Raw genomic sequence first — 18,109 nt, 5'->3', positions numbered from 1 at the left:
TCATGGATTTTGAGGGCACTCTGCCGAACTGCCTTGGCAGCATGCAAATGATGCAACACGGAGGATCTCCGCTGCCCTTTCTCCAGTAGTGTTTGCTAAGGCATCGGCAACACTTGCCTTTGAAGCGGCTTAAGAAGGCCTCGCGGCCCGGTGCACCATTGATGTCCTGGAGTAGGTCCGAGCGGTGTAGCTGTAGGCACGCGCTAATACCCGATGGCTCCTTGTGCATCTATTCCTTTGGGATTAGACCTCCGTCCATCCCTCCTCGCCCAAAGAGGAAATGATGAGGGCGGAGGGCATGGCTATGATGGATTTTAGGCACTACTGCTTAATTCAGGGTAATGCGCCCAGATCCAAAGTATCATAGGCATGCGTGGCATGGGATGACTCTCCCTGCGGCAAGAATCGCGCCGTCGAGGCCAGATCTACTGCAGACACGAGCGGGGACACAAGCGAGTCTGAAACCTGCGACGGACCGCTGGGCGAGAGTGAGCTTGCACAAGACCATGAACCGCGGCTGGAGCTGGATCCAGAGCGAAACCTAGGAGGGGATGGGCGAGCCATAATGCCAGAGTGGGTGGCCGTCACGGTCGGAGTGGCCTATGCCGCGGAGGAGGGAGCGAGAGTCTTAGGAACGAGACCTAGCGTGCCCTCTCAAGATTTACTCCGTTTGTCTGTACGAGTTGGGATCCGAAAAAAAAATACACAACATAGAGAACAAGTGTGAGATGACAAAATGGAAGAAAGACACTTTGATTAGTGATTTCTATGTACGCTGGTCTTTTTTACAACGAGGTACAAATACCATACTCGTATAATAGTAGAACCATATATTAATCCATAAACACTGCTTGTATAATAACACAACTTATTACCTGAATCATAACAGTATATATATACAGCCGGTCTAAACAATATATGGCGTCAAATCCGGCCGGCTGGTTAATTATATATCACATCTGATCACACACACTGTGGTCATCCCAGCTTAATCATTTTATTTATGCAATACGCCGTACGTACATGCACGCTCGTATGCATGATGCATATAGCCTAGTACGGGCTCACCCCGGAGAAGTTGCCTGGCGGGTTGTAGCTGCAGATGATGAACACCGTTTCTCCTCCGGTGCTCCCCCCGGGCTGAACGTGAGGGGGAGAAACACAAGGACGGCTGAGATCTGTCAAAAACGATTCTTGAAGAGGGGCACGATCGTCTTTTTATGCCCGCGGAGAGCGCGCGTACAGCCCTGTACAAGCCCGCACCGGCCCGATTACTTTTGTACACTAAGGGTATACATGTATTGCACATGGGCGTATCGTTTTCCCTTGTCACGTGCGGCGGTCGTGGGCGTGGGCGGCGGCGGTCGTGGGTTAGCCACGCGGCCACGCGGCGCACGAAAACTTCCAAAACGTCACATCCCATAAAGAGGGAGGGGAACCACCACCGGCCGCATCGCCCCCACCATTTCCCCCCAAAATCGGCTCACTCCCTCTCTCCTTGCCGCATCATCTCCCCCTCGTCTCCATCGCCCCGCCACCGCACCTACTCGCTCAACCCCACCGCCTCCCTCTCTCCGGTGGGTTCTCTTAGGCTTCGATGGCGCAAGGTGGTGGCGCTGCCGCCGCTGCGCACGGAGTTGCGGTCGAGGCCGCGAACACCGCGGCAGATGCCGTCCAAGAAGTGGCTGCCGTCGGCGGTGCGGGAGATGCTGCACCCGCAGTCGCTGGATCGGTCGCTGCGGCGGCGGATCTGGTGGAGCAGGGGGTGGTGGGCTCGGACTCCGTCGTGCCGGACCTGGTGGTGACGGCATCTGGCGGCGCACTGGATGCAGGTGCGGAGGCGAGCGACAAGCAGGTGGTGGATGTGGTAATCCTTCTCGTTCCCCTCCTCTCTTAGTTGTAGTTGTTAAGTAGAAGATTTAGTAGATAGGGTTTTTTATTGTAGATTTGTGATTGAATGCGGCACCCCCTTCTGCTTGTTAGGGTTTTTTGATTGAATGGGGAACCCCATTTGAGAGTTAGGGTTTTTTGTAGTTGATTCGTGGTTGAATGCTAGAGAGATCATAATGAGAGTTAGGTTTTTTATATTAGAATCTGGATTGCCTCATGTGCTCAGATTTTGTTCTGTGATGTATATGTTGTTAGATTTGTTTTGCATATTCCCTCAGTGGGCCACGGCAGGGGCTGAGCCGCCACCCAGTGTATATATTAAAGTTGATATTGTACAAATGAGGTTAAAATCCTACTTTGTTCATTTGAAGTCTATCAATTAATTGTTGAAATGAACACAGTACGTTTAACTAGTGCACAATTTCAAAATAGTTAGGAGCCTCACTTCATTATCCATAAACTCAAATTGTAGGTAGGTTTATTTTTGATCTGTAGGATTCCTGTACTTATAAAGCGAACCATAAGTAGGTTTGCTAGACATGCAACTATGCCAGATGACCAACTCATATTAAATTGTTGTTGCATAACTCCATGCATGAATGTCATATGAATCATCCAGTAGATGTAGTAGTTAGGGTTTTTTAATTAGATGTTTAGTTAGGGTTTTCTTGTATTGGATTCATTTATAGCCAGTTATATGTATGATCTATGATTGAATCATCCAGTAGATGTAGTAGTTATGGTTTTTTATTAGTTGATTAGTTAAGGTTTATTTGTATTATTCATTTATAGACAGCTATATAGATTCTGTGATTGAATGATGTAGTAGATGTACTAGTTAGTGTTTCTTAATTAGATGTTTAGTTAGGTTTCTTTTGTATTGGATTCATTTATAGGCAGAGATAAATGTAATTAAATGGTGTGACTGAATGATGCAGTAGAAGTAAGAGTTATGATATTTTAATTAGATGTATGAGTTAGTGTTATTTGTAGTGGATTCATTTATATCCAATGATATATGTAAGTAAATTTTGTGATTCAATGTTCCAGTGGATCTAGGAGTTAGTGTTTTTTAATTAGATGCTGGAGTTAGGGTATTTTAATTAGATGTAGGAGTTAGGCTTCACCATTTCACTTATTCTGACATATGAGTGCTCATTAAGAACTGCTCTGAACTAATTATTTATTAATATTTACAAATGAAATGAAAACCTGACATGTTTGTGAAGTTATATATAAAGGTCCTATTTGCATTGTCTGTCAAAAACTGCTATCTCATTGGTTAATAAGAGAATGGTATTCATTTATACCTTCATATGCATGTTCAAAAGCAAAATCTGAATTTGTATGTCCATATGAATGAACTTGTATGTTCATAACCCTATTGTTTAGTATCTATATAGCTTCATATATAGTCTATGAATTAGTTGTTGAAATGTACATACCAACTTGTTTGTAAAATCAACTGGTTTGTAATATCATTATTTGAACTGCAATTCAATTCCTTGTAAATGACTTGCTTGGTTGACAATATAGCAGAAGGAGGATCTTGTTGGCAACAAGAGGAAGTTTGACTCATCTGGGTACTACCCTTATGATAGTGATGAGGATGAGCCGTATGAGGTAAGGCCTAGTTGAAATGTTATTTGTGCATTGAGTTAGTGTTAGATGTTTATAGTATTTGAATGCATAATGTATTAATGTCAGTCATTAATGTGTGCAGTATCAATCTGGAGATGATGTGGTCGAGGGGAACGTCGAGTCCTTTGAAGAGAAGGTGGTGCAGAAGATCAGGGCCCAAGGATCTGCTATGTACTACAACTGGAGGACGGACAAGTACCGGTGCCCCTACTGCAGCAGGCACAGGCCCAGGTCTGGGTTGCTGGAGCATCTGATGGAACATTATCGGGCTACATCCATCAGCAGTGATGAGTACAAGATCAGGGCTCAGCATTCTGCCCTCCACAAGGTCCTGAGAAACCCTAACATGTAGTTGCCCTAGACCCTGGTTGTCGTATGATGGAGGAAGCCTCAGTTATTTTGGTGAACTTTATGTGGTAGTCTGATGGTGGGAACTTTTAGTGGTAATGTAGTATGAACTTTATCTAAGTGTAGTACTGTGATGTGTGGTCTAAACTTATCTAATATGCTAGTGGTGTGAACTTGGAGGTGTCTGCATCAGCAAGTGTGCTGTGTGGATGCTGCTATCTATGGTAGTAATATATATTGCTATCTATATTTGTGTCCCTTAAATTTTCCATTATGGTTCCTTAGATGTATGGTTCCTTAGATGTATGATTTGCTTGAATTTACCTGCTGCAATGATCAGACATGCCGCATCAGTGTTGCTTCATTGATCAGGCCTGCTGCAAACACTTCCCATGTAGTGGCCATGTGGAGCATGCTGTGGCAATGGTGCAATAAAATCCCATGCTGTGGCCATGTGCAACATGCTCTGCCCATAAGCAAATCAGACCAAATGTAAAACTTTGCGTTAAGTTAACTAATGTTGTTTAGTGAAGTAAGTGGAAATTGTTCATCCACACATATGACATCTTTCCTTCATTTGAGTAAGCAAAAATAGCAAATACTCCACCATATGATCAAATATTCCAAAAACTGAGCACATATTCCATCATTTCATCAAATAATAATAAAAAATAGTTAAAGATGGTGTGTGTGTGTGTGCAAAAAACAACATTTGAATAAAGATGTAATGATTATTTGTAATATGAAGGAGTTTTTTCATGAAATGCAAGTTGATTATTTGTAATATGAAAGATCTCCTTTTGTACAATTTATAGTGGCTCCGTGAAGCCGCATGTTTCGAACCGGCATTGGGCAGGGCATAAAAAATTCAGAAAAAATTCAAAAATTTTGACCCAAATTTTCTTGCACATGGTGACCCACATTTGGAGGGGCCATTTGGTCTAACTTAAGCCAGTTTTTGAACAAATGTGATTTTTCCCACCACCTCCAAATCACCCAAACTTTCTTGAACATGGTGACCCACATGTGCCAATCATGCCTATGAAAGAAAATTTGGAAAAAGAATATTTTACAATGCCCACCTGAGGTATAGAACGATGTTTTGACAAGTCAGTCTAGAGGACATTATAAATTAATAAAAAATTCAAAAAAATATAAAACCTTGGAAACCTAGCTTTGTTTGTGCAAGAGATCATGTGTGCCAAAATTGAGGTGATTTGGAGGTGGTCGAAAAAATGACCGCATTCCGGAGGGGCCATTTGGTCTTTAAGCCAGTTTTTGAACAAATGTGATTTTTCCCACCACCTCCAAATCACCCAAAACTTTCTTGAACATGGTGACCCACATGTGCCAATCATGCCTATGAAAGAAAATTTGGAAAAAGAATATTTTACAATGCCCCCCTAGGTATAGACCGATGTTTTGACCAGTCAGTCTAGTGGGCATTATGAATTAATAAAAAATTCAAAAAATATAAAACCTTGGAAACCTAGCTTTGTTTGTCCAAGAGATCATGTGTGCCAAAATTGAGGTGATTTGGAGGTGGTCGAAAAAATGACCGCATTCCGGAGGGGCCATTTGGTCTAACTTAAGCCAGTTTTTGAACAAATGTGATTTTTCCCACCACCTTCAAATCACCCAAACTTTCTTGAACATGGTGAATCACATGTGCCAATCATGCCTATGAAATAAAATTTGGAAAAAGAATATTTTACAATGCCCCTCTGAGGTATAGACCGATGTTTTGACCAGTCAGTCTAGAGGGCATTATAAATTAATACAAAATTCAAAAAATATAAAACCTTGGAAACCTAGCTTTGTTTGTGCAAGAGATCATGTGTACAAAAATTGAGGTGATTTGGAGGTGGTCGAAAAAATGACCGCATTCCGGAGGGGCCATTTGGTCTAACTTAAGCCGGTTTTTGAACAAATGTGATTTTTCCCACCACCTACAAATCACCCAAACTTTCTTGAACATGGTGACCCACATGTCCCAATCATGCCTATGAAAGAAAATTTGGAAAAAGAATATTTTACAATGCCCCCCTGAGGTATAGACCGATGTTTTGACCAGTCAGTCTAGTGGGCATTATAAATTAATAAAAAATTCAAAAAATATAAAACCTTGAAAACCTAGCTTTGTTTGTGCAAGAGATCATGTGTGCCAAAATTGAGGTGATTTGGAGGTGGTCGAAAAAATGACCGCATTCCGGAGGGGCCATTTGGTCTTTAAGGCAGTTTTTGAACAAATGTGATTTTCCCAAAACCTCCAAATCACCCAAACTTTCTTGAACATGGTGGCCCACATGTACCAATCATGCCTATGAAAGAAAATTTGGAAAAAGAATATTTTACAATGCCCCCCGAGGTATAGACCGATGTTTTGACCAGTCAGTCTAGTGGGCATTATAAATTAATAAAAAATTCAAAAAATAGAAAACCTTGGAAACCTAGCTTTGTTTGTGCAAGAGATCATGTGTGCTAAGATTGAGGTGATTTGGAGGTGGTCGAAAAATGACCGCATTCCGGAGTGGCCATTTGGTCACTTAAGCCAGTTTTTGAACAAATGTGATTTTTCCCACCACCTCCAAATCACCCAAACTTTCTTGAACATGGTGAATCACATGTGCCAATCATTCCTATGAAAGAAAATTTGGAAAAAGAATATTTTACAATGCCCCTCTGAGGTATAGACCGATGTTTTGACCAGTCAGTCTAGAGGGCATTATAAATTAATAAAAAATTCAAAAAAATATAAAACCTTGGAAACCTAGCTTTGTTTGTGCAAGAGATCATGTGTGCCAAAATTGAGGTGATTTGGAGGTGGTCGAAAAAATGACCGCATTCCGGAGGGGCCATTTGGTCTAACTTAAGCCTGTTTTTGAACAAATGTGATTTTTCCCACCACCTTCAAATCACCCAAACTTTCTTGAACATGGTGAATCACATGTGCCAATCATGCCTATGAAAGAAAATTTGGAAAAAGAATATTTTACAATGCCCCTCTGAGGTATAGACCGATGTTTTGACCAGTCAGTCTAGAGGGCATTATAAATTAATACAAAATTCAAAAAATATAAAACCTTGGAAACCTAGCTTTGTTTGTGCAATAGATCATGTGTACCAAAATTGAGGTGATTTGGAGGTGGTCGAAAAAATGACTGCATTCCGGAGGGGCCATTTGGTCTTTAACTTAGCCAGTTTTTGAACAAATGTGATTTTTCCCACCACCTACAAATCACCCAAACTTTCTTGAACATGGTGACCCACATGTCCCAATCATGCCTATGAAAGAAAATTTGGAAAAAGAATATTTTACAATGCCCCCCTGAGGTATAGACCGATGTTTTGACCAGTCAGTCTAGTGGGCATTATAAATTAATAAAAAATTCAAAAAATATAAAACCTTGGAAACCTAGCTTTGTTTGTCCAAGAGATCATGTGTGGAAAAGTTTAGGTGATTTGGAGGTGGTCGAAAAAAACCCTAGAACACTGCCCCAGCGTGACACAACGTGCGTTTTGTGTCCGAATTCGTGCACACCTTGTCTGGGGGGCCACATTGGCCATGCTCACATGCTCCCAAAAGTTGGGGTCATCTCATGGATGCCCCCACATGCACCATGTACAAGCCGGACCATTCGGGTCTGCCGGAGGGCATGTTTGAAAGAGGTTTTCCTTGCCGGACCCACCAAATGATCCCAAACTTTTTGCACACCCTACCATGACTATGGTATGCATGTGGGAGGAGAATTCATACACCACGGCCTCATTTTTGTTGAAATCCCATTAATATCCATGTGTATTACATGTAAGTGAGCATGTGTAAAATTTATTAGATGACTTGAAGGTCAAAACATTAACTTGTCATATATGCAAAAAAATGTGTATTGAATGCAAGTGAGCATGTGTATAATTTAGTGTGTGATTTGAAGACCAATACACATGGCAATATGCCAAAAAAAGTGCCCACCTACCAGAGCAGGAGAATTCATACTCCACGGCCTGCATACGACTAGGAACCCTGCCGTGCATGGGCCAGGATGTAGGCCCGTGGTGCAGAATATCTCTGCTGCTAGTAGGCCCCACGGGGCAGAGGGGACGAGAGTTAGGCAATGTACATCCTGCAATTGATAGGAGCTTGGGAGGGGAGTCACAGCCGGGTATATAAACCGGTGCGGCGCTCTATCGCTTGGCGAGGTGGGACTAAACTCCCACCACCGAACGGCTGTGCGCTGCGATGTGCCCTGCGCGGCTCCGCCTTGGGCCCAATTCGGGCGGGCTGGCCCAAGGCAGCCTTACCCGCGCGCTGATCTGTTTGATATTCTCTTTGTTTTTCACTTCTTAACTCCAAAATTTCTTTTCTTCTTTATATTTCTAATATTTAAAATCAGATCTCTTTTTTTCTATATTATTTCTAATAGTGTTTACTAAAATTAAAAATTATGCCAAATTCTGTTGTGTTTTATTTCATTTGTTCGTTCTCTTTTGTATATTGATAATATTTACGAAATATAAACTAAAATGGTGTGTTTTATTTCAGTTCTTCATTCTAATATTTCTTATCTTTATTATTTTTGAAATATTTTTAGTTTGTAAGATAAAATGTTCTGTTTTATTTCACTTCTTCATTCTAATATTTGTTCTCTTCTTTATATTTGAAATATTTTGAAAATGTAAGATAATATATTATCTTTTATGTCACTTCTTCATTCTAATAGATCTTATCTTTTTTATATTTGAATTATTTTTTAAATGTAAGATAATATGTTGTCTTTTATTGCACTTATTCATTCAAATTTTTCTTCTGTTTTCTACATTCTCCTCTTTTCTTTGTTCTGGCAGCTATAAATTTAAATAATGTATGATATAATGTTGTCTTTTATTTCACTTTTCATGGTTGTCTTTCCTAATTATAAATTTTCTTTTCTGTTTCATACTTGAAATATTATTAAATCAAATATAGTTGGGACAATCGCATGTATGCCTCCACTTGCACCATGTACTACAAGGTTTTTCTTCTCGGTCTCACCAATTGATACCAAACTTTTATGCACACCCTACGATGAGCATAGCAAGCATGCATGGCAACTACTGTTCATTTCCGACACTCTATGCATTTTGTAGGCGTTTTGCGGTGATAAAACCCTAGAACAGTGCCCCGACGTGACGCAACGTGCGTATTGTGTCCGAATTCGTATACACGTTGCCTGGGGGGCCACATTGGCCATGCCCACGTGCTCCCAAATAGTTGGGGTCATCTCATGCATGCCTCCACATGAACCATGTACAAGCCGGACCATTCGGGTCTGCCGGAGGGCAAGTTTGAAAGTGGTTTTCCTTCTCGGTCCCACCAAATAATCCCAAACTTTTTGCACACCCTACCATGACCATGGCATGCATGTGGGAGGAGAATTCATACACCACGGCCTCATTTTTTTTTGAAATCCCATTAATATCCATGTGTATTACATGTAAGCGAGCATGTGTAAAGTTTATTAGATGATTTGAAGGTGAAAAGATTAACTTGTCATATATGCAAAAAAATGTGTATTGAATGCAAGTGAGCATGTGTATAATTTAGTGTGTGATTTGAAGATCAAAACACATGGCAAAATGCCAAAAAAATGTGCCCACCTACCAGAGCAGGAGAATTCATACATCCCGGCCTGCATACGACTAGGAACCCAGCCGTTCATGGGCCAGGATGCAGGCCCGTGGTGCAGAATTTCTGCTGCTAGTAGGCCCCACGGGGCAGAGGGGATGAGAGTTAGGCAATGTACTGCCTGCATATGATAGGAGCTTGGGAGGGGAGTCGCAGCCGGGTATATAAACCGGTGCGGCGCTCTATCACTTGGCGAGGTGGGACTAAACTCCCACCACCCCACGGCTGTGCGCTGCGCTGTGCCCTGCGCGACTCTGCCTTGGGCCCAATTCGGGCGGGCTGGCCCAGGGCAGCCTTACCCGCGCGCAGATCTGTTTTATATTTTCTTTGTTTTTCACTTCTTAACTCCAAAATTTCTTTTCTTGTTTATATTTTTAATATTTAAAATCAAATCTATTTTTTTCTATATTATTTCTAATAGTGTTTACTAAAATTAAAAAAATATGCCAAATTCTGTTGTGTTTTACTTCATTTGTTCGTTCTCTTTTTTAGATTGATAATATTTACGAAATATAAACTAAAATGGTGTGTTTTATTTCAATTCTTCATTCTAATATTTCTTATCTTTATTATATTTGAAATATTTTAGTTTGTAAAATAAAATGTCCTGTCTTATTTCACTTCATTCTAATATTTGTTCTCTTCTTTATATTTGAAATATTTCCAAAATGTAAGATAATATGTTATCTTCTATTTCACTTCTTCATTCTGATAGATCTTATCTTTTTTACATTTGAATTATTTTTTAAATGTTAGATAATATGTTGTCCTTCCTAATTATAAGTTTTATTTTCTGTTTGATACTTGAAATATTATTAAATCAAATCTAGTTGGGACAATCGCATGCATGCCTCCACATGCACCATGTACTAGAAGCATGTTTATCTTCTCGGTCTCACCAATTGAGACCAAACTGTATGCACACCCTACGATGACCATGGCAAGCATGCATGGCGAGTATCATTCATTTCCGTCACTCGATGCATTTTCTAGGGTTTTTCCGGCGACAAAACCCTACAACACTGCCCCCACGTGACGCAACGTGCGTTTTGTGTCCGAATTCATGCACACCTTGCCTGGGGGACCACATTGGCCATGCCTACATGGTCCCAAAAGTTGGGGTCATCTCATGCATGCTTCCACATGCACCATGTACAAGCAGGACCATTCGGGTCTGCCGGAGGGCAGGTCTGAAAGTGGGTTTCCTTGACGGTCCCACCAAATGATCCCAAACTTTATGCATACCCTAGGATGACCATGGCATGCATGCATGACAAGTATCGTTCATTTCCGACACTCGATGCATTTTCTAGGGTTTTTCCGGCGACAAAACCCTACAACACCCGCCCCACGTGACGCAACGTGCGTTTTGTGTCCGAATTTGTGCACACCTTGCCTGGGGGGGACCACATTGGCCATGCCCACAAGGTCCCAAAAGTTGTGGTCATCTCATGCATGCCTCCACATGCACCATGTACAAGCAGGACCATTCGGGTCTGCTGGAGGGCAGGTCCGAAAATGGTTTTCCTTGTCGGTCCCACCAATTAGGAAGTCATAAATAGGACAACATTTAATCATACATATTTGAAATGAAATTGAAAACAATGAGAAGAAGTGATATGGAATTATGAAACATGAACAAAAAAATAGGAATAAGAAGGAGAAAACATAAAATAACAGGAAAACCAAATTAAAAGGAAAAGAGGAACAATACATTTGAATGTATAATATTGTAGAAATGATAGAGATACTATAAATATTGTTGAACATATACAAGTATACAATAACTAATAGGTGTCACAAAGAGTTTTTTTAGGGAAGAACCAATGATATTTATTTTGAGGGAAGAAACAATGTAGGTAGGTGGGCCGGCCTAGACCGCAAATAACTGTCGGATCTATATTGTGGGGGCCCACAACGCTGCGCTTTCCATGCACGTCGATCACACGCGCGTCGATCACGGGAGTAGTTGCCGTTCTGTTACACAATTCTGGGATCGTGCTAATCCATATGTTCCTAATCCCTATGATTGAGGAGCACGTTCAGCCTTGCTTCAACGAAGGAAAATATAGATCGCGAGATTGGCCACAGGGAAGTTACGACGACCTAGGAGTCGACCTCGTATATAATCTCCTCCTCCTTGCACATGTCGTCGACTAGATCGCCTCCTGCCGGCGAGTCGCCGACAGCTCCGTCCGCCACATCCCACACGCCACAAAAACCCCGAGAAGATCAAGGTCGTCCGCACGTGCAGGCCGACCTCGACGAACTACGTCGACAACGCATCGCCGACTTCTTTCATCTTCGTCGACCGATCAAGTAAATTGTCCTCCTTACCTCGCGCCTTCATAGCAAGCTAGTTCCTCCGTCTCGTTGCTTTGATGGACTTAGGTTTACTAGTATCAACTCGACTAGATGCGTTCTGACCAAATGGCGTAGATGAAAACAATCTTTGGTTCTTTCATAGCATGGTAGAATAAGATGTTGTTTCTCGAGAAGCATGATGCAATAGATTTTTTGTCACATGATCCAATTATATTTTTGTCACACGATCAAATTACATTGTTGTGCACATAGAACATTAAAGAGTTAGAAGCATTAGATGTTGATGAACCTCAAATAGGTACCATTGCTATAGACTCTAGTTATTTACAGCTGATCAATTTGTCACCCTGTTAATAAGACAACCAAACGAATTAGTAACAATTTACCATATTAAATGTATTGATTATATAATTTATCTGATACTCAAAGAACTTGATCAGATGCAAGTAAATTCAATTACCAATTGTAGTTATTTTTTTATTGCCTCATGTCAGCACACACTTGGCTGCATGTTGCAGTATACATGGTGCTAGTTTTATATTTGCATTAGTCTTATTTTTGCATTATTGTTAGCTACCGCCAGAAAGTTGTATATTTTTGCATGTCTATTGTTATTTTTGCTTTAGTGTTCGCTAATGTCACGAAGTTATATATTTTCTTTCAACAGGATGGACGAGCTGAATGGAGAAATAGTATGCGCCGTTGAAAAATGGTGCAAGCTTGTTGCAGCTCTATCGAGCGGTCAACGCGCTAGAGTGGCTGATACAACATTGCGCAGCATGCTGCAGATACCATCTATTAAGATGCGTACCCTACTGATTAGGTATATGATTGAGAATTTTCAGGCCAGCACGGCCAGATTCATTATACAAGAGCAGGTTGGGGAGGTGACTCTCGGTGCGGTCGACGTCGAGTGCATCTTTAACCTCGAGAACCAAGGACTGTCCGCTTCGGACATTCTGACTGAAGAAGGCGAGGACATCAAGGAGCGGGTGCCGCCACAATTTCTCAGTAAGACATCAGAAAACATAGTGATAGATAATCTCATTGAGGACCTAATTAAAAGTAAAGCCACCGACGACGATTTCCTTCGGAAAGTAGTCCTTGTCCTGTTAGGAACAATTATTGCTCCCATGACGAGCAAGATTGTGCCAAAGCAGTACTACGCTTTGGTCGATGATGTGAAACGTATTTCAAAGATTAACTGGAATGCCTTCACCCTGCGTGTTCTCCTTGATTGCCTTCGCATAGTGAAGAAAGGCAAACACCTCCGCCAATGGCTGAAAGGCAATTTGGCTCTCTTGCAGGTACACATATGAGACCTGTTGCATAATGTCAATTATCATATCATTGCAATTTTATGTGATGTATTGTACTAACTCGAAATCCTTATATTTTTTTTGTAGTACTTGTACTGGGAGAAGGTGCAACCGGTCGAAGGCGAATGCGCCTATAATCCCAACTTGTCCATACAACCTCTTATGAGGAACTGGACCGAAGGTGCAGCCACTAGGAGAGATCGGTTCGACTATGACAATGGGCGCGGCCGTGGTAACGTCAGGGTAAGTCATTGTGTTCCGTCTTTCTTAAATGTTTTGTAACTTAATAATATTTATTTTTTATTCATCACATGTACTTCAATATCGCATGCAGATCGAAAATAATGTCACCCAGGAGTATAGGGCTTAGGAGCCCAACATCCCAAATAATGTGCCTACCATGAAGCCAAAAACCAAGCGTGCAAATGGAAACGCAAAGAAGTCGGCGACAGCCCCAATGTTGGAAGATTTGATGGAGCTTCTAATGAAGCGGTGCATGGACTTCATACACACCCAGATGAGGCAAATCCCTGATCAGGTTGCTGAGGTGTCACACCCAAACTTTATAGTTTACAGTATGTTTGCTGTTTCAAACCATGCTAGCATTACTAAATTTATATTTCGATTGCAGAGGTTGTTGGAGAAGTTGAACAAATTAGGTGTCATGTACAAGCCGGCTGCTGCCGTGCCATCCGCGGACAATGATGTGGATGAAGAACTGGATTCGTTCGAGAACGGTCCATATGAAAAGAAGGAATTCGTGTACAAGGATGACATAGACTCACGCGGAGAGCCTGTCATTGACATGACGCAGCCTGATGAAGTGGTTCCCAACCATAAAACCGTACCTGAGGTACTATGTATATATATTTCTGTCTATAATTTTCTCCTTCAATTTATTTACGTGCTGAAATGTTCACACGATTTTGTTTGCCAAACAGAAAACCCCACCAAAGATGAATGGACACAAGGAAGCTTCACCTATTAGGCGTAATGATGAATGTGGCGCTACACCCGAAAACCCTTGGGTCGTTGGTACTTCTACTCAAGCACCTTCATCGGACATAGACATTTGTCCATCTTCTGTCAGCAAGTTCATGGCTAAGGCGAATGGAAAAAAGGGTGCAACAATCGATAAGGATGAGGAAGTTATGTCCGGTAAGCGCAAGAGGACCGTTCCTAAGAAATTTGAATCCCCCTACGCACTTGACAAGCCCAGCAGGCGTACCAACCGTGGTCAGAAACCCTCCGGTACTTCTACTGCTACTAGGGGTATCGTAACTAACTTTCTTATTTTGTTATATACTACGAATGCATATGATCACCATTGTTGGCGTTCATATTATTTCATGCAGCTCTGTTTTCTGAAAATCATGAGCCGGAGGTTGTGGCAGATGAGTTGACGCCGGAAATAATTGATGCAGCTGTTTCATTTGTCGAGTTAGCTGCTAGCACCGAGAAGAATAAGGGGAAGAAAGTTTACTACAGTGAAGGGCGTGGCATATCTCTGACTTCCGAAAGGATTCGACCGGTACTAACTCACAGATGGTTGTCGGACGATATAAGTACTACTTGCATGTCCTGTTATTAAAATTCTCGATAATCTATGTCTCAACTTTCAACATGTAATGCCCTGATATTTTATGAAGGTTATTGATGCTTATATGGGACATTTGGAGCTGCGCGTTGGTCATGATCGTTACCTCTGTCCAGCGTGGAGGTCCAAATTCCTTGTAGATCGTGCTATCGCATGAGACGATCCATTGCCGTCGAGCTGCAACATGGATAGTGCTCTGTCCAAAGCTGGAGCAGTTAATAGAGTCACGAAAGAGTATACTGTGCGTGATAAGGTACGTCATGTTTGTAATTCTTCACTACATGACATTTCATCAAGTATGTCGTTTGATCCACAATGTTTTTTTGCACTGTAGACGTATATCGCGTTGAATATCGACAATGCCCACTGGATGACCGTGGTCATGCACATGATCAAGCAAGAATTCCAAGTTCTCGATTCGCTCTATCCTCTGGACCTGACAGAAAAGACTGTGAAAGCACTGGTAATATAACGAACATTTGTACCATTGGTCTTACATGTTGTTTATTATCCGTCTTTAACACTATCCTCTTTATAGCGAATGGCTATAGCACATGATATGCACCTAGCAAATCTTATTACACCAGAGAAATATCCGGACGTAAGTAAGTGGCCTATCAACGAGTATGACATGCCCCAGCAAGAGGATGGGTGAGTTAATAGGACATCATGCACATTCAAACAACAACACACATGTTCGTATTGCCCACCGCTAATGTTTGCATATGTACCAGGAACTCTTGTGGCCTTTTTGTCACAGAATGTCTAGAACATTGGGACGGGGACCGAATGACCCGCCATTTTTCACAGGTATGCTCTTATTTACGTTTGTAGAGTAGCTAGTATGGTCGTGTAGCAACTTCGGTTGATGTAACCTTTATGTCATTTTTTGCAGGCCACCGTTGACGCAAGGAGAAGACGTTTCGTCGCCGAGTTGATTATGTCACCTTTGAACACGATGGAGTGTGTGAAGAACAAAATTCGCGAAATCGCAAGGAAAAGGCGTGCCTGAAGAATTCATGCGGCATGCAAGATTCAAGTTTTAGTGGTTTGGATTTAGTCCGGTCGAAGGTTTCGACGGCATGATTATCTTAGGGTTTCTATCATTTTTATGTAATAAACAGGGCATCTCGAATATTGTGACACATACATGTGTATGTGTCTGTCAGACAATTCGCTCCTACCAGACAATTCGGTCATACAATTCGCTCGGAGAAGACAATTTGGTTGTACCAATAAAGTTTTGGCTTCACTTATCAATTGTTCTTGCTTAATATTTTTCTCGTTCTCCAATTTTTTATAATTGTATTTTTCACACTAATAGTATTCACATTCTATTTTTCTCTTCAACTGCTCTCGTAAGTTTCATATTAAAATTTTCACATTCTTTACTTTTTTTAAAACTCTACCAAGCTTAGCCTTCTGCCTTAGCTATCTGCATATCATCATCTTGCATAATCTCCTGGTAATTCCCCCTCATCACATGATTATGAAAAGTAGTCATGTTAGCTAAGTAAATATATCGAGCCAAAACGTAATATTACACAGATGAAAATTAGTCATGTCAGCTCATTGGCTCTATCGCGTGTTATCAGGCATCATGTTTTTCTATTTTGTTTTACAAACCCATCGTTTTTTTATTGTATGTATAATTAACTTTTTTTGTACTCGCCATGATGCCAGGCACGGCCCATCTAACCACGTGAGGGGCCCCACAGGCGGCCTATCGTGCCGGCAGCGCTACACCAGCCCATTTTGCCAGGTTCACATCGATCTTTCCCCTTTTCTCGTTTCCCTTTCCAAATCCCTAGCCCTCTCTCTCCATTTGCGCCTCCAAATCTCGACGGCGAAAGCATGACAGCGAGCTGGGCGTCGGGCGGCGACGGCTGCGGCGAGAAGAGCGGTGGCGACCGCAAGTTAGGTCGAACCCTGGGTCCTGGAAGCAGGTGGGGCGGATTCAGTGGCAAAGGAGGCAGCGGCGTCGGATCGAGTGGAACAGGGGACGGGGGTTTCGTGGGTGGCGGCGGGCCGGGAGAACCCACGGCTAGGGTTTCTTCAGTGCTACACTTTGGTGGCAAAAAGGTAAGTTCTTTACCGCTGTTCTTTACATCCCAGCATTATCGCCCACAATTCATGACCTGTGGCCATGACAAGCTCCATCTATGTGGTCATCAGGAAACTCCTAGTGGCCGTGTCTGCATAGATGAAGACAATTTTGGCAGCGCATTCATGGGATGTGTGTTTGAGGTTAGTCTACTGAGCATGATCTTCAAACTAGTACTGCTATTGCGGTCAAGCTGCAAAAAAGTTCAGTGTTTAACGCTTGCAGTGACAAGTTCAGTAATAAAAAGACTTGAATTGCTCATGATTTATTTAGGATGATATCACTTCTGAGTATGTTGAATGGGTTGATGGGGAGTGGGATAGCAAAGCGAAGTCAGTCATTAAGTATCTTGCCATGAAGAACAAGAAACTGGAGACTAAGATTACAGAATATGAAGCTGAAATTAAAATGAATGAGAAAGAAAAGAGGGCAATGGTTAAGATGCACAAGGAAATATTGCTCTATAGAGATAGGATTTTAGGATTTGGAGGTCTTCTGTATCTTGGCCTGCTTGCCATTATGATTGCTGTCATAGCTAGCAAGTAGATTGTTCATAAAGTTATTGACATCATTGTAATTGACATGATGAAATGCTGGTGAAGTATTTGTTATTCAGTTTATGGGCAAAGTGTAACAGAGATTGCAGCATAAATAACATGGGGCCATCATGATTGGTAGACAATGCACTTTTGGCATGATCTATATTTGGCAGACAATGCACTTTTGGCATGTTCTATATTTGGCAGACAATGCACTTTTGGCATGTTCTATATTTGGTAAGTGATGCACATGTGCACATCACCTTGCAACACTACTGATTTATGCAGCAGCCCAGTTCATTGTGTTGTTGCAACATAGGAGCAACATCTAGCAACACTTACACCTTTGATGCAACACTGAAGCAAAGCAACAGTACATATTCAATATTCTGAAATTTAACTGAACTTGACACTTAGGGAGAGCAATAGATATTCAGTTCTTCAGCCACAAAGAACCCGACCGAACCGTACCGATTGCATAACTTATATGCTTACATATAAAAGCATACCTAACCAACATCAAACCCAAAATAATGTTAACTTATATGCTGAAACATATAACAACATAACTAACTTAAGATAACCAGCAGCTTCCTCCTCCTTCAGCAACTGTGCCCATCTTCACTTCTTCAGAAATTTGAGGCGGCGTGAGCGGCGCACCACACACGGAGAAGCCTTCTTCTT

General features: G+C 41.8%; 1 protein-coding gene across 1 annotated transcript; it reads left to right on the top strand.

Moving 5' to 3' along the window:
• The first annotated feature begins 14,966 nt into the window (after positions 1–14,966).
• Positions 14,967–15,794, top strand: LOC141023091 (uncharacterized). Its single transcript, XM_073499402.1, has 5 exons — positions 14,967–15,035; positions 15,117–15,245; positions 15,321–15,433; positions 15,517–15,592; positions 15,678–15,794. The coding sequence occupies exons 1-5, from the start codon at positions 14,967–14,969 to the stop codon at positions 15,792–15,794; spliced, it is 504 nt and encodes a 167-aa protein (XP_073355503.1).
• Positions 15,795–18,109: the final 2,315 nt, after the last annotated feature.

Source organism: Aegilops tauschii, chromosome 5, assembly GCF_002575655.3.
Source record: "Aegilops tauschii subsp. strangulata cultivar AL8/78 chromosome 5, Aet v6.0, whole genome shotgun sequence".
NCBI lineage: Eukaryota > Viridiplantae > Streptophyta > Magnoliopsida > Poales > Poaceae > Aegilops > Aegilops tauschii.
This window is presented reverse-complemented; position numbering and strand designations above follow the sequence as displayed.

Bases quoted from the DNA above. Each gene is read 5' to 3' on its own strand.
- LOC141023091 (XM_073499402.1), top strand. From the start codon at position 14,967: ATGGATAGTGCTCTGTCCAAAGCTGGAGCAGTTAATAGAGTCACGAAA. The intron at 15,036-15,116 runs GTACGTCATGTT...TTTGCACTGTAG, and splicing joins AGTATACTGTGCGTGATAAG to ACGTATATCGCGTTGAATAT. The intron at 15,246-15,320 runs GTAATATAACGA...TCCTCTTTATAG, and splicing joins AAAAGACTGTGAAAGCACTG to CGAATGGCTATAGCACATGA.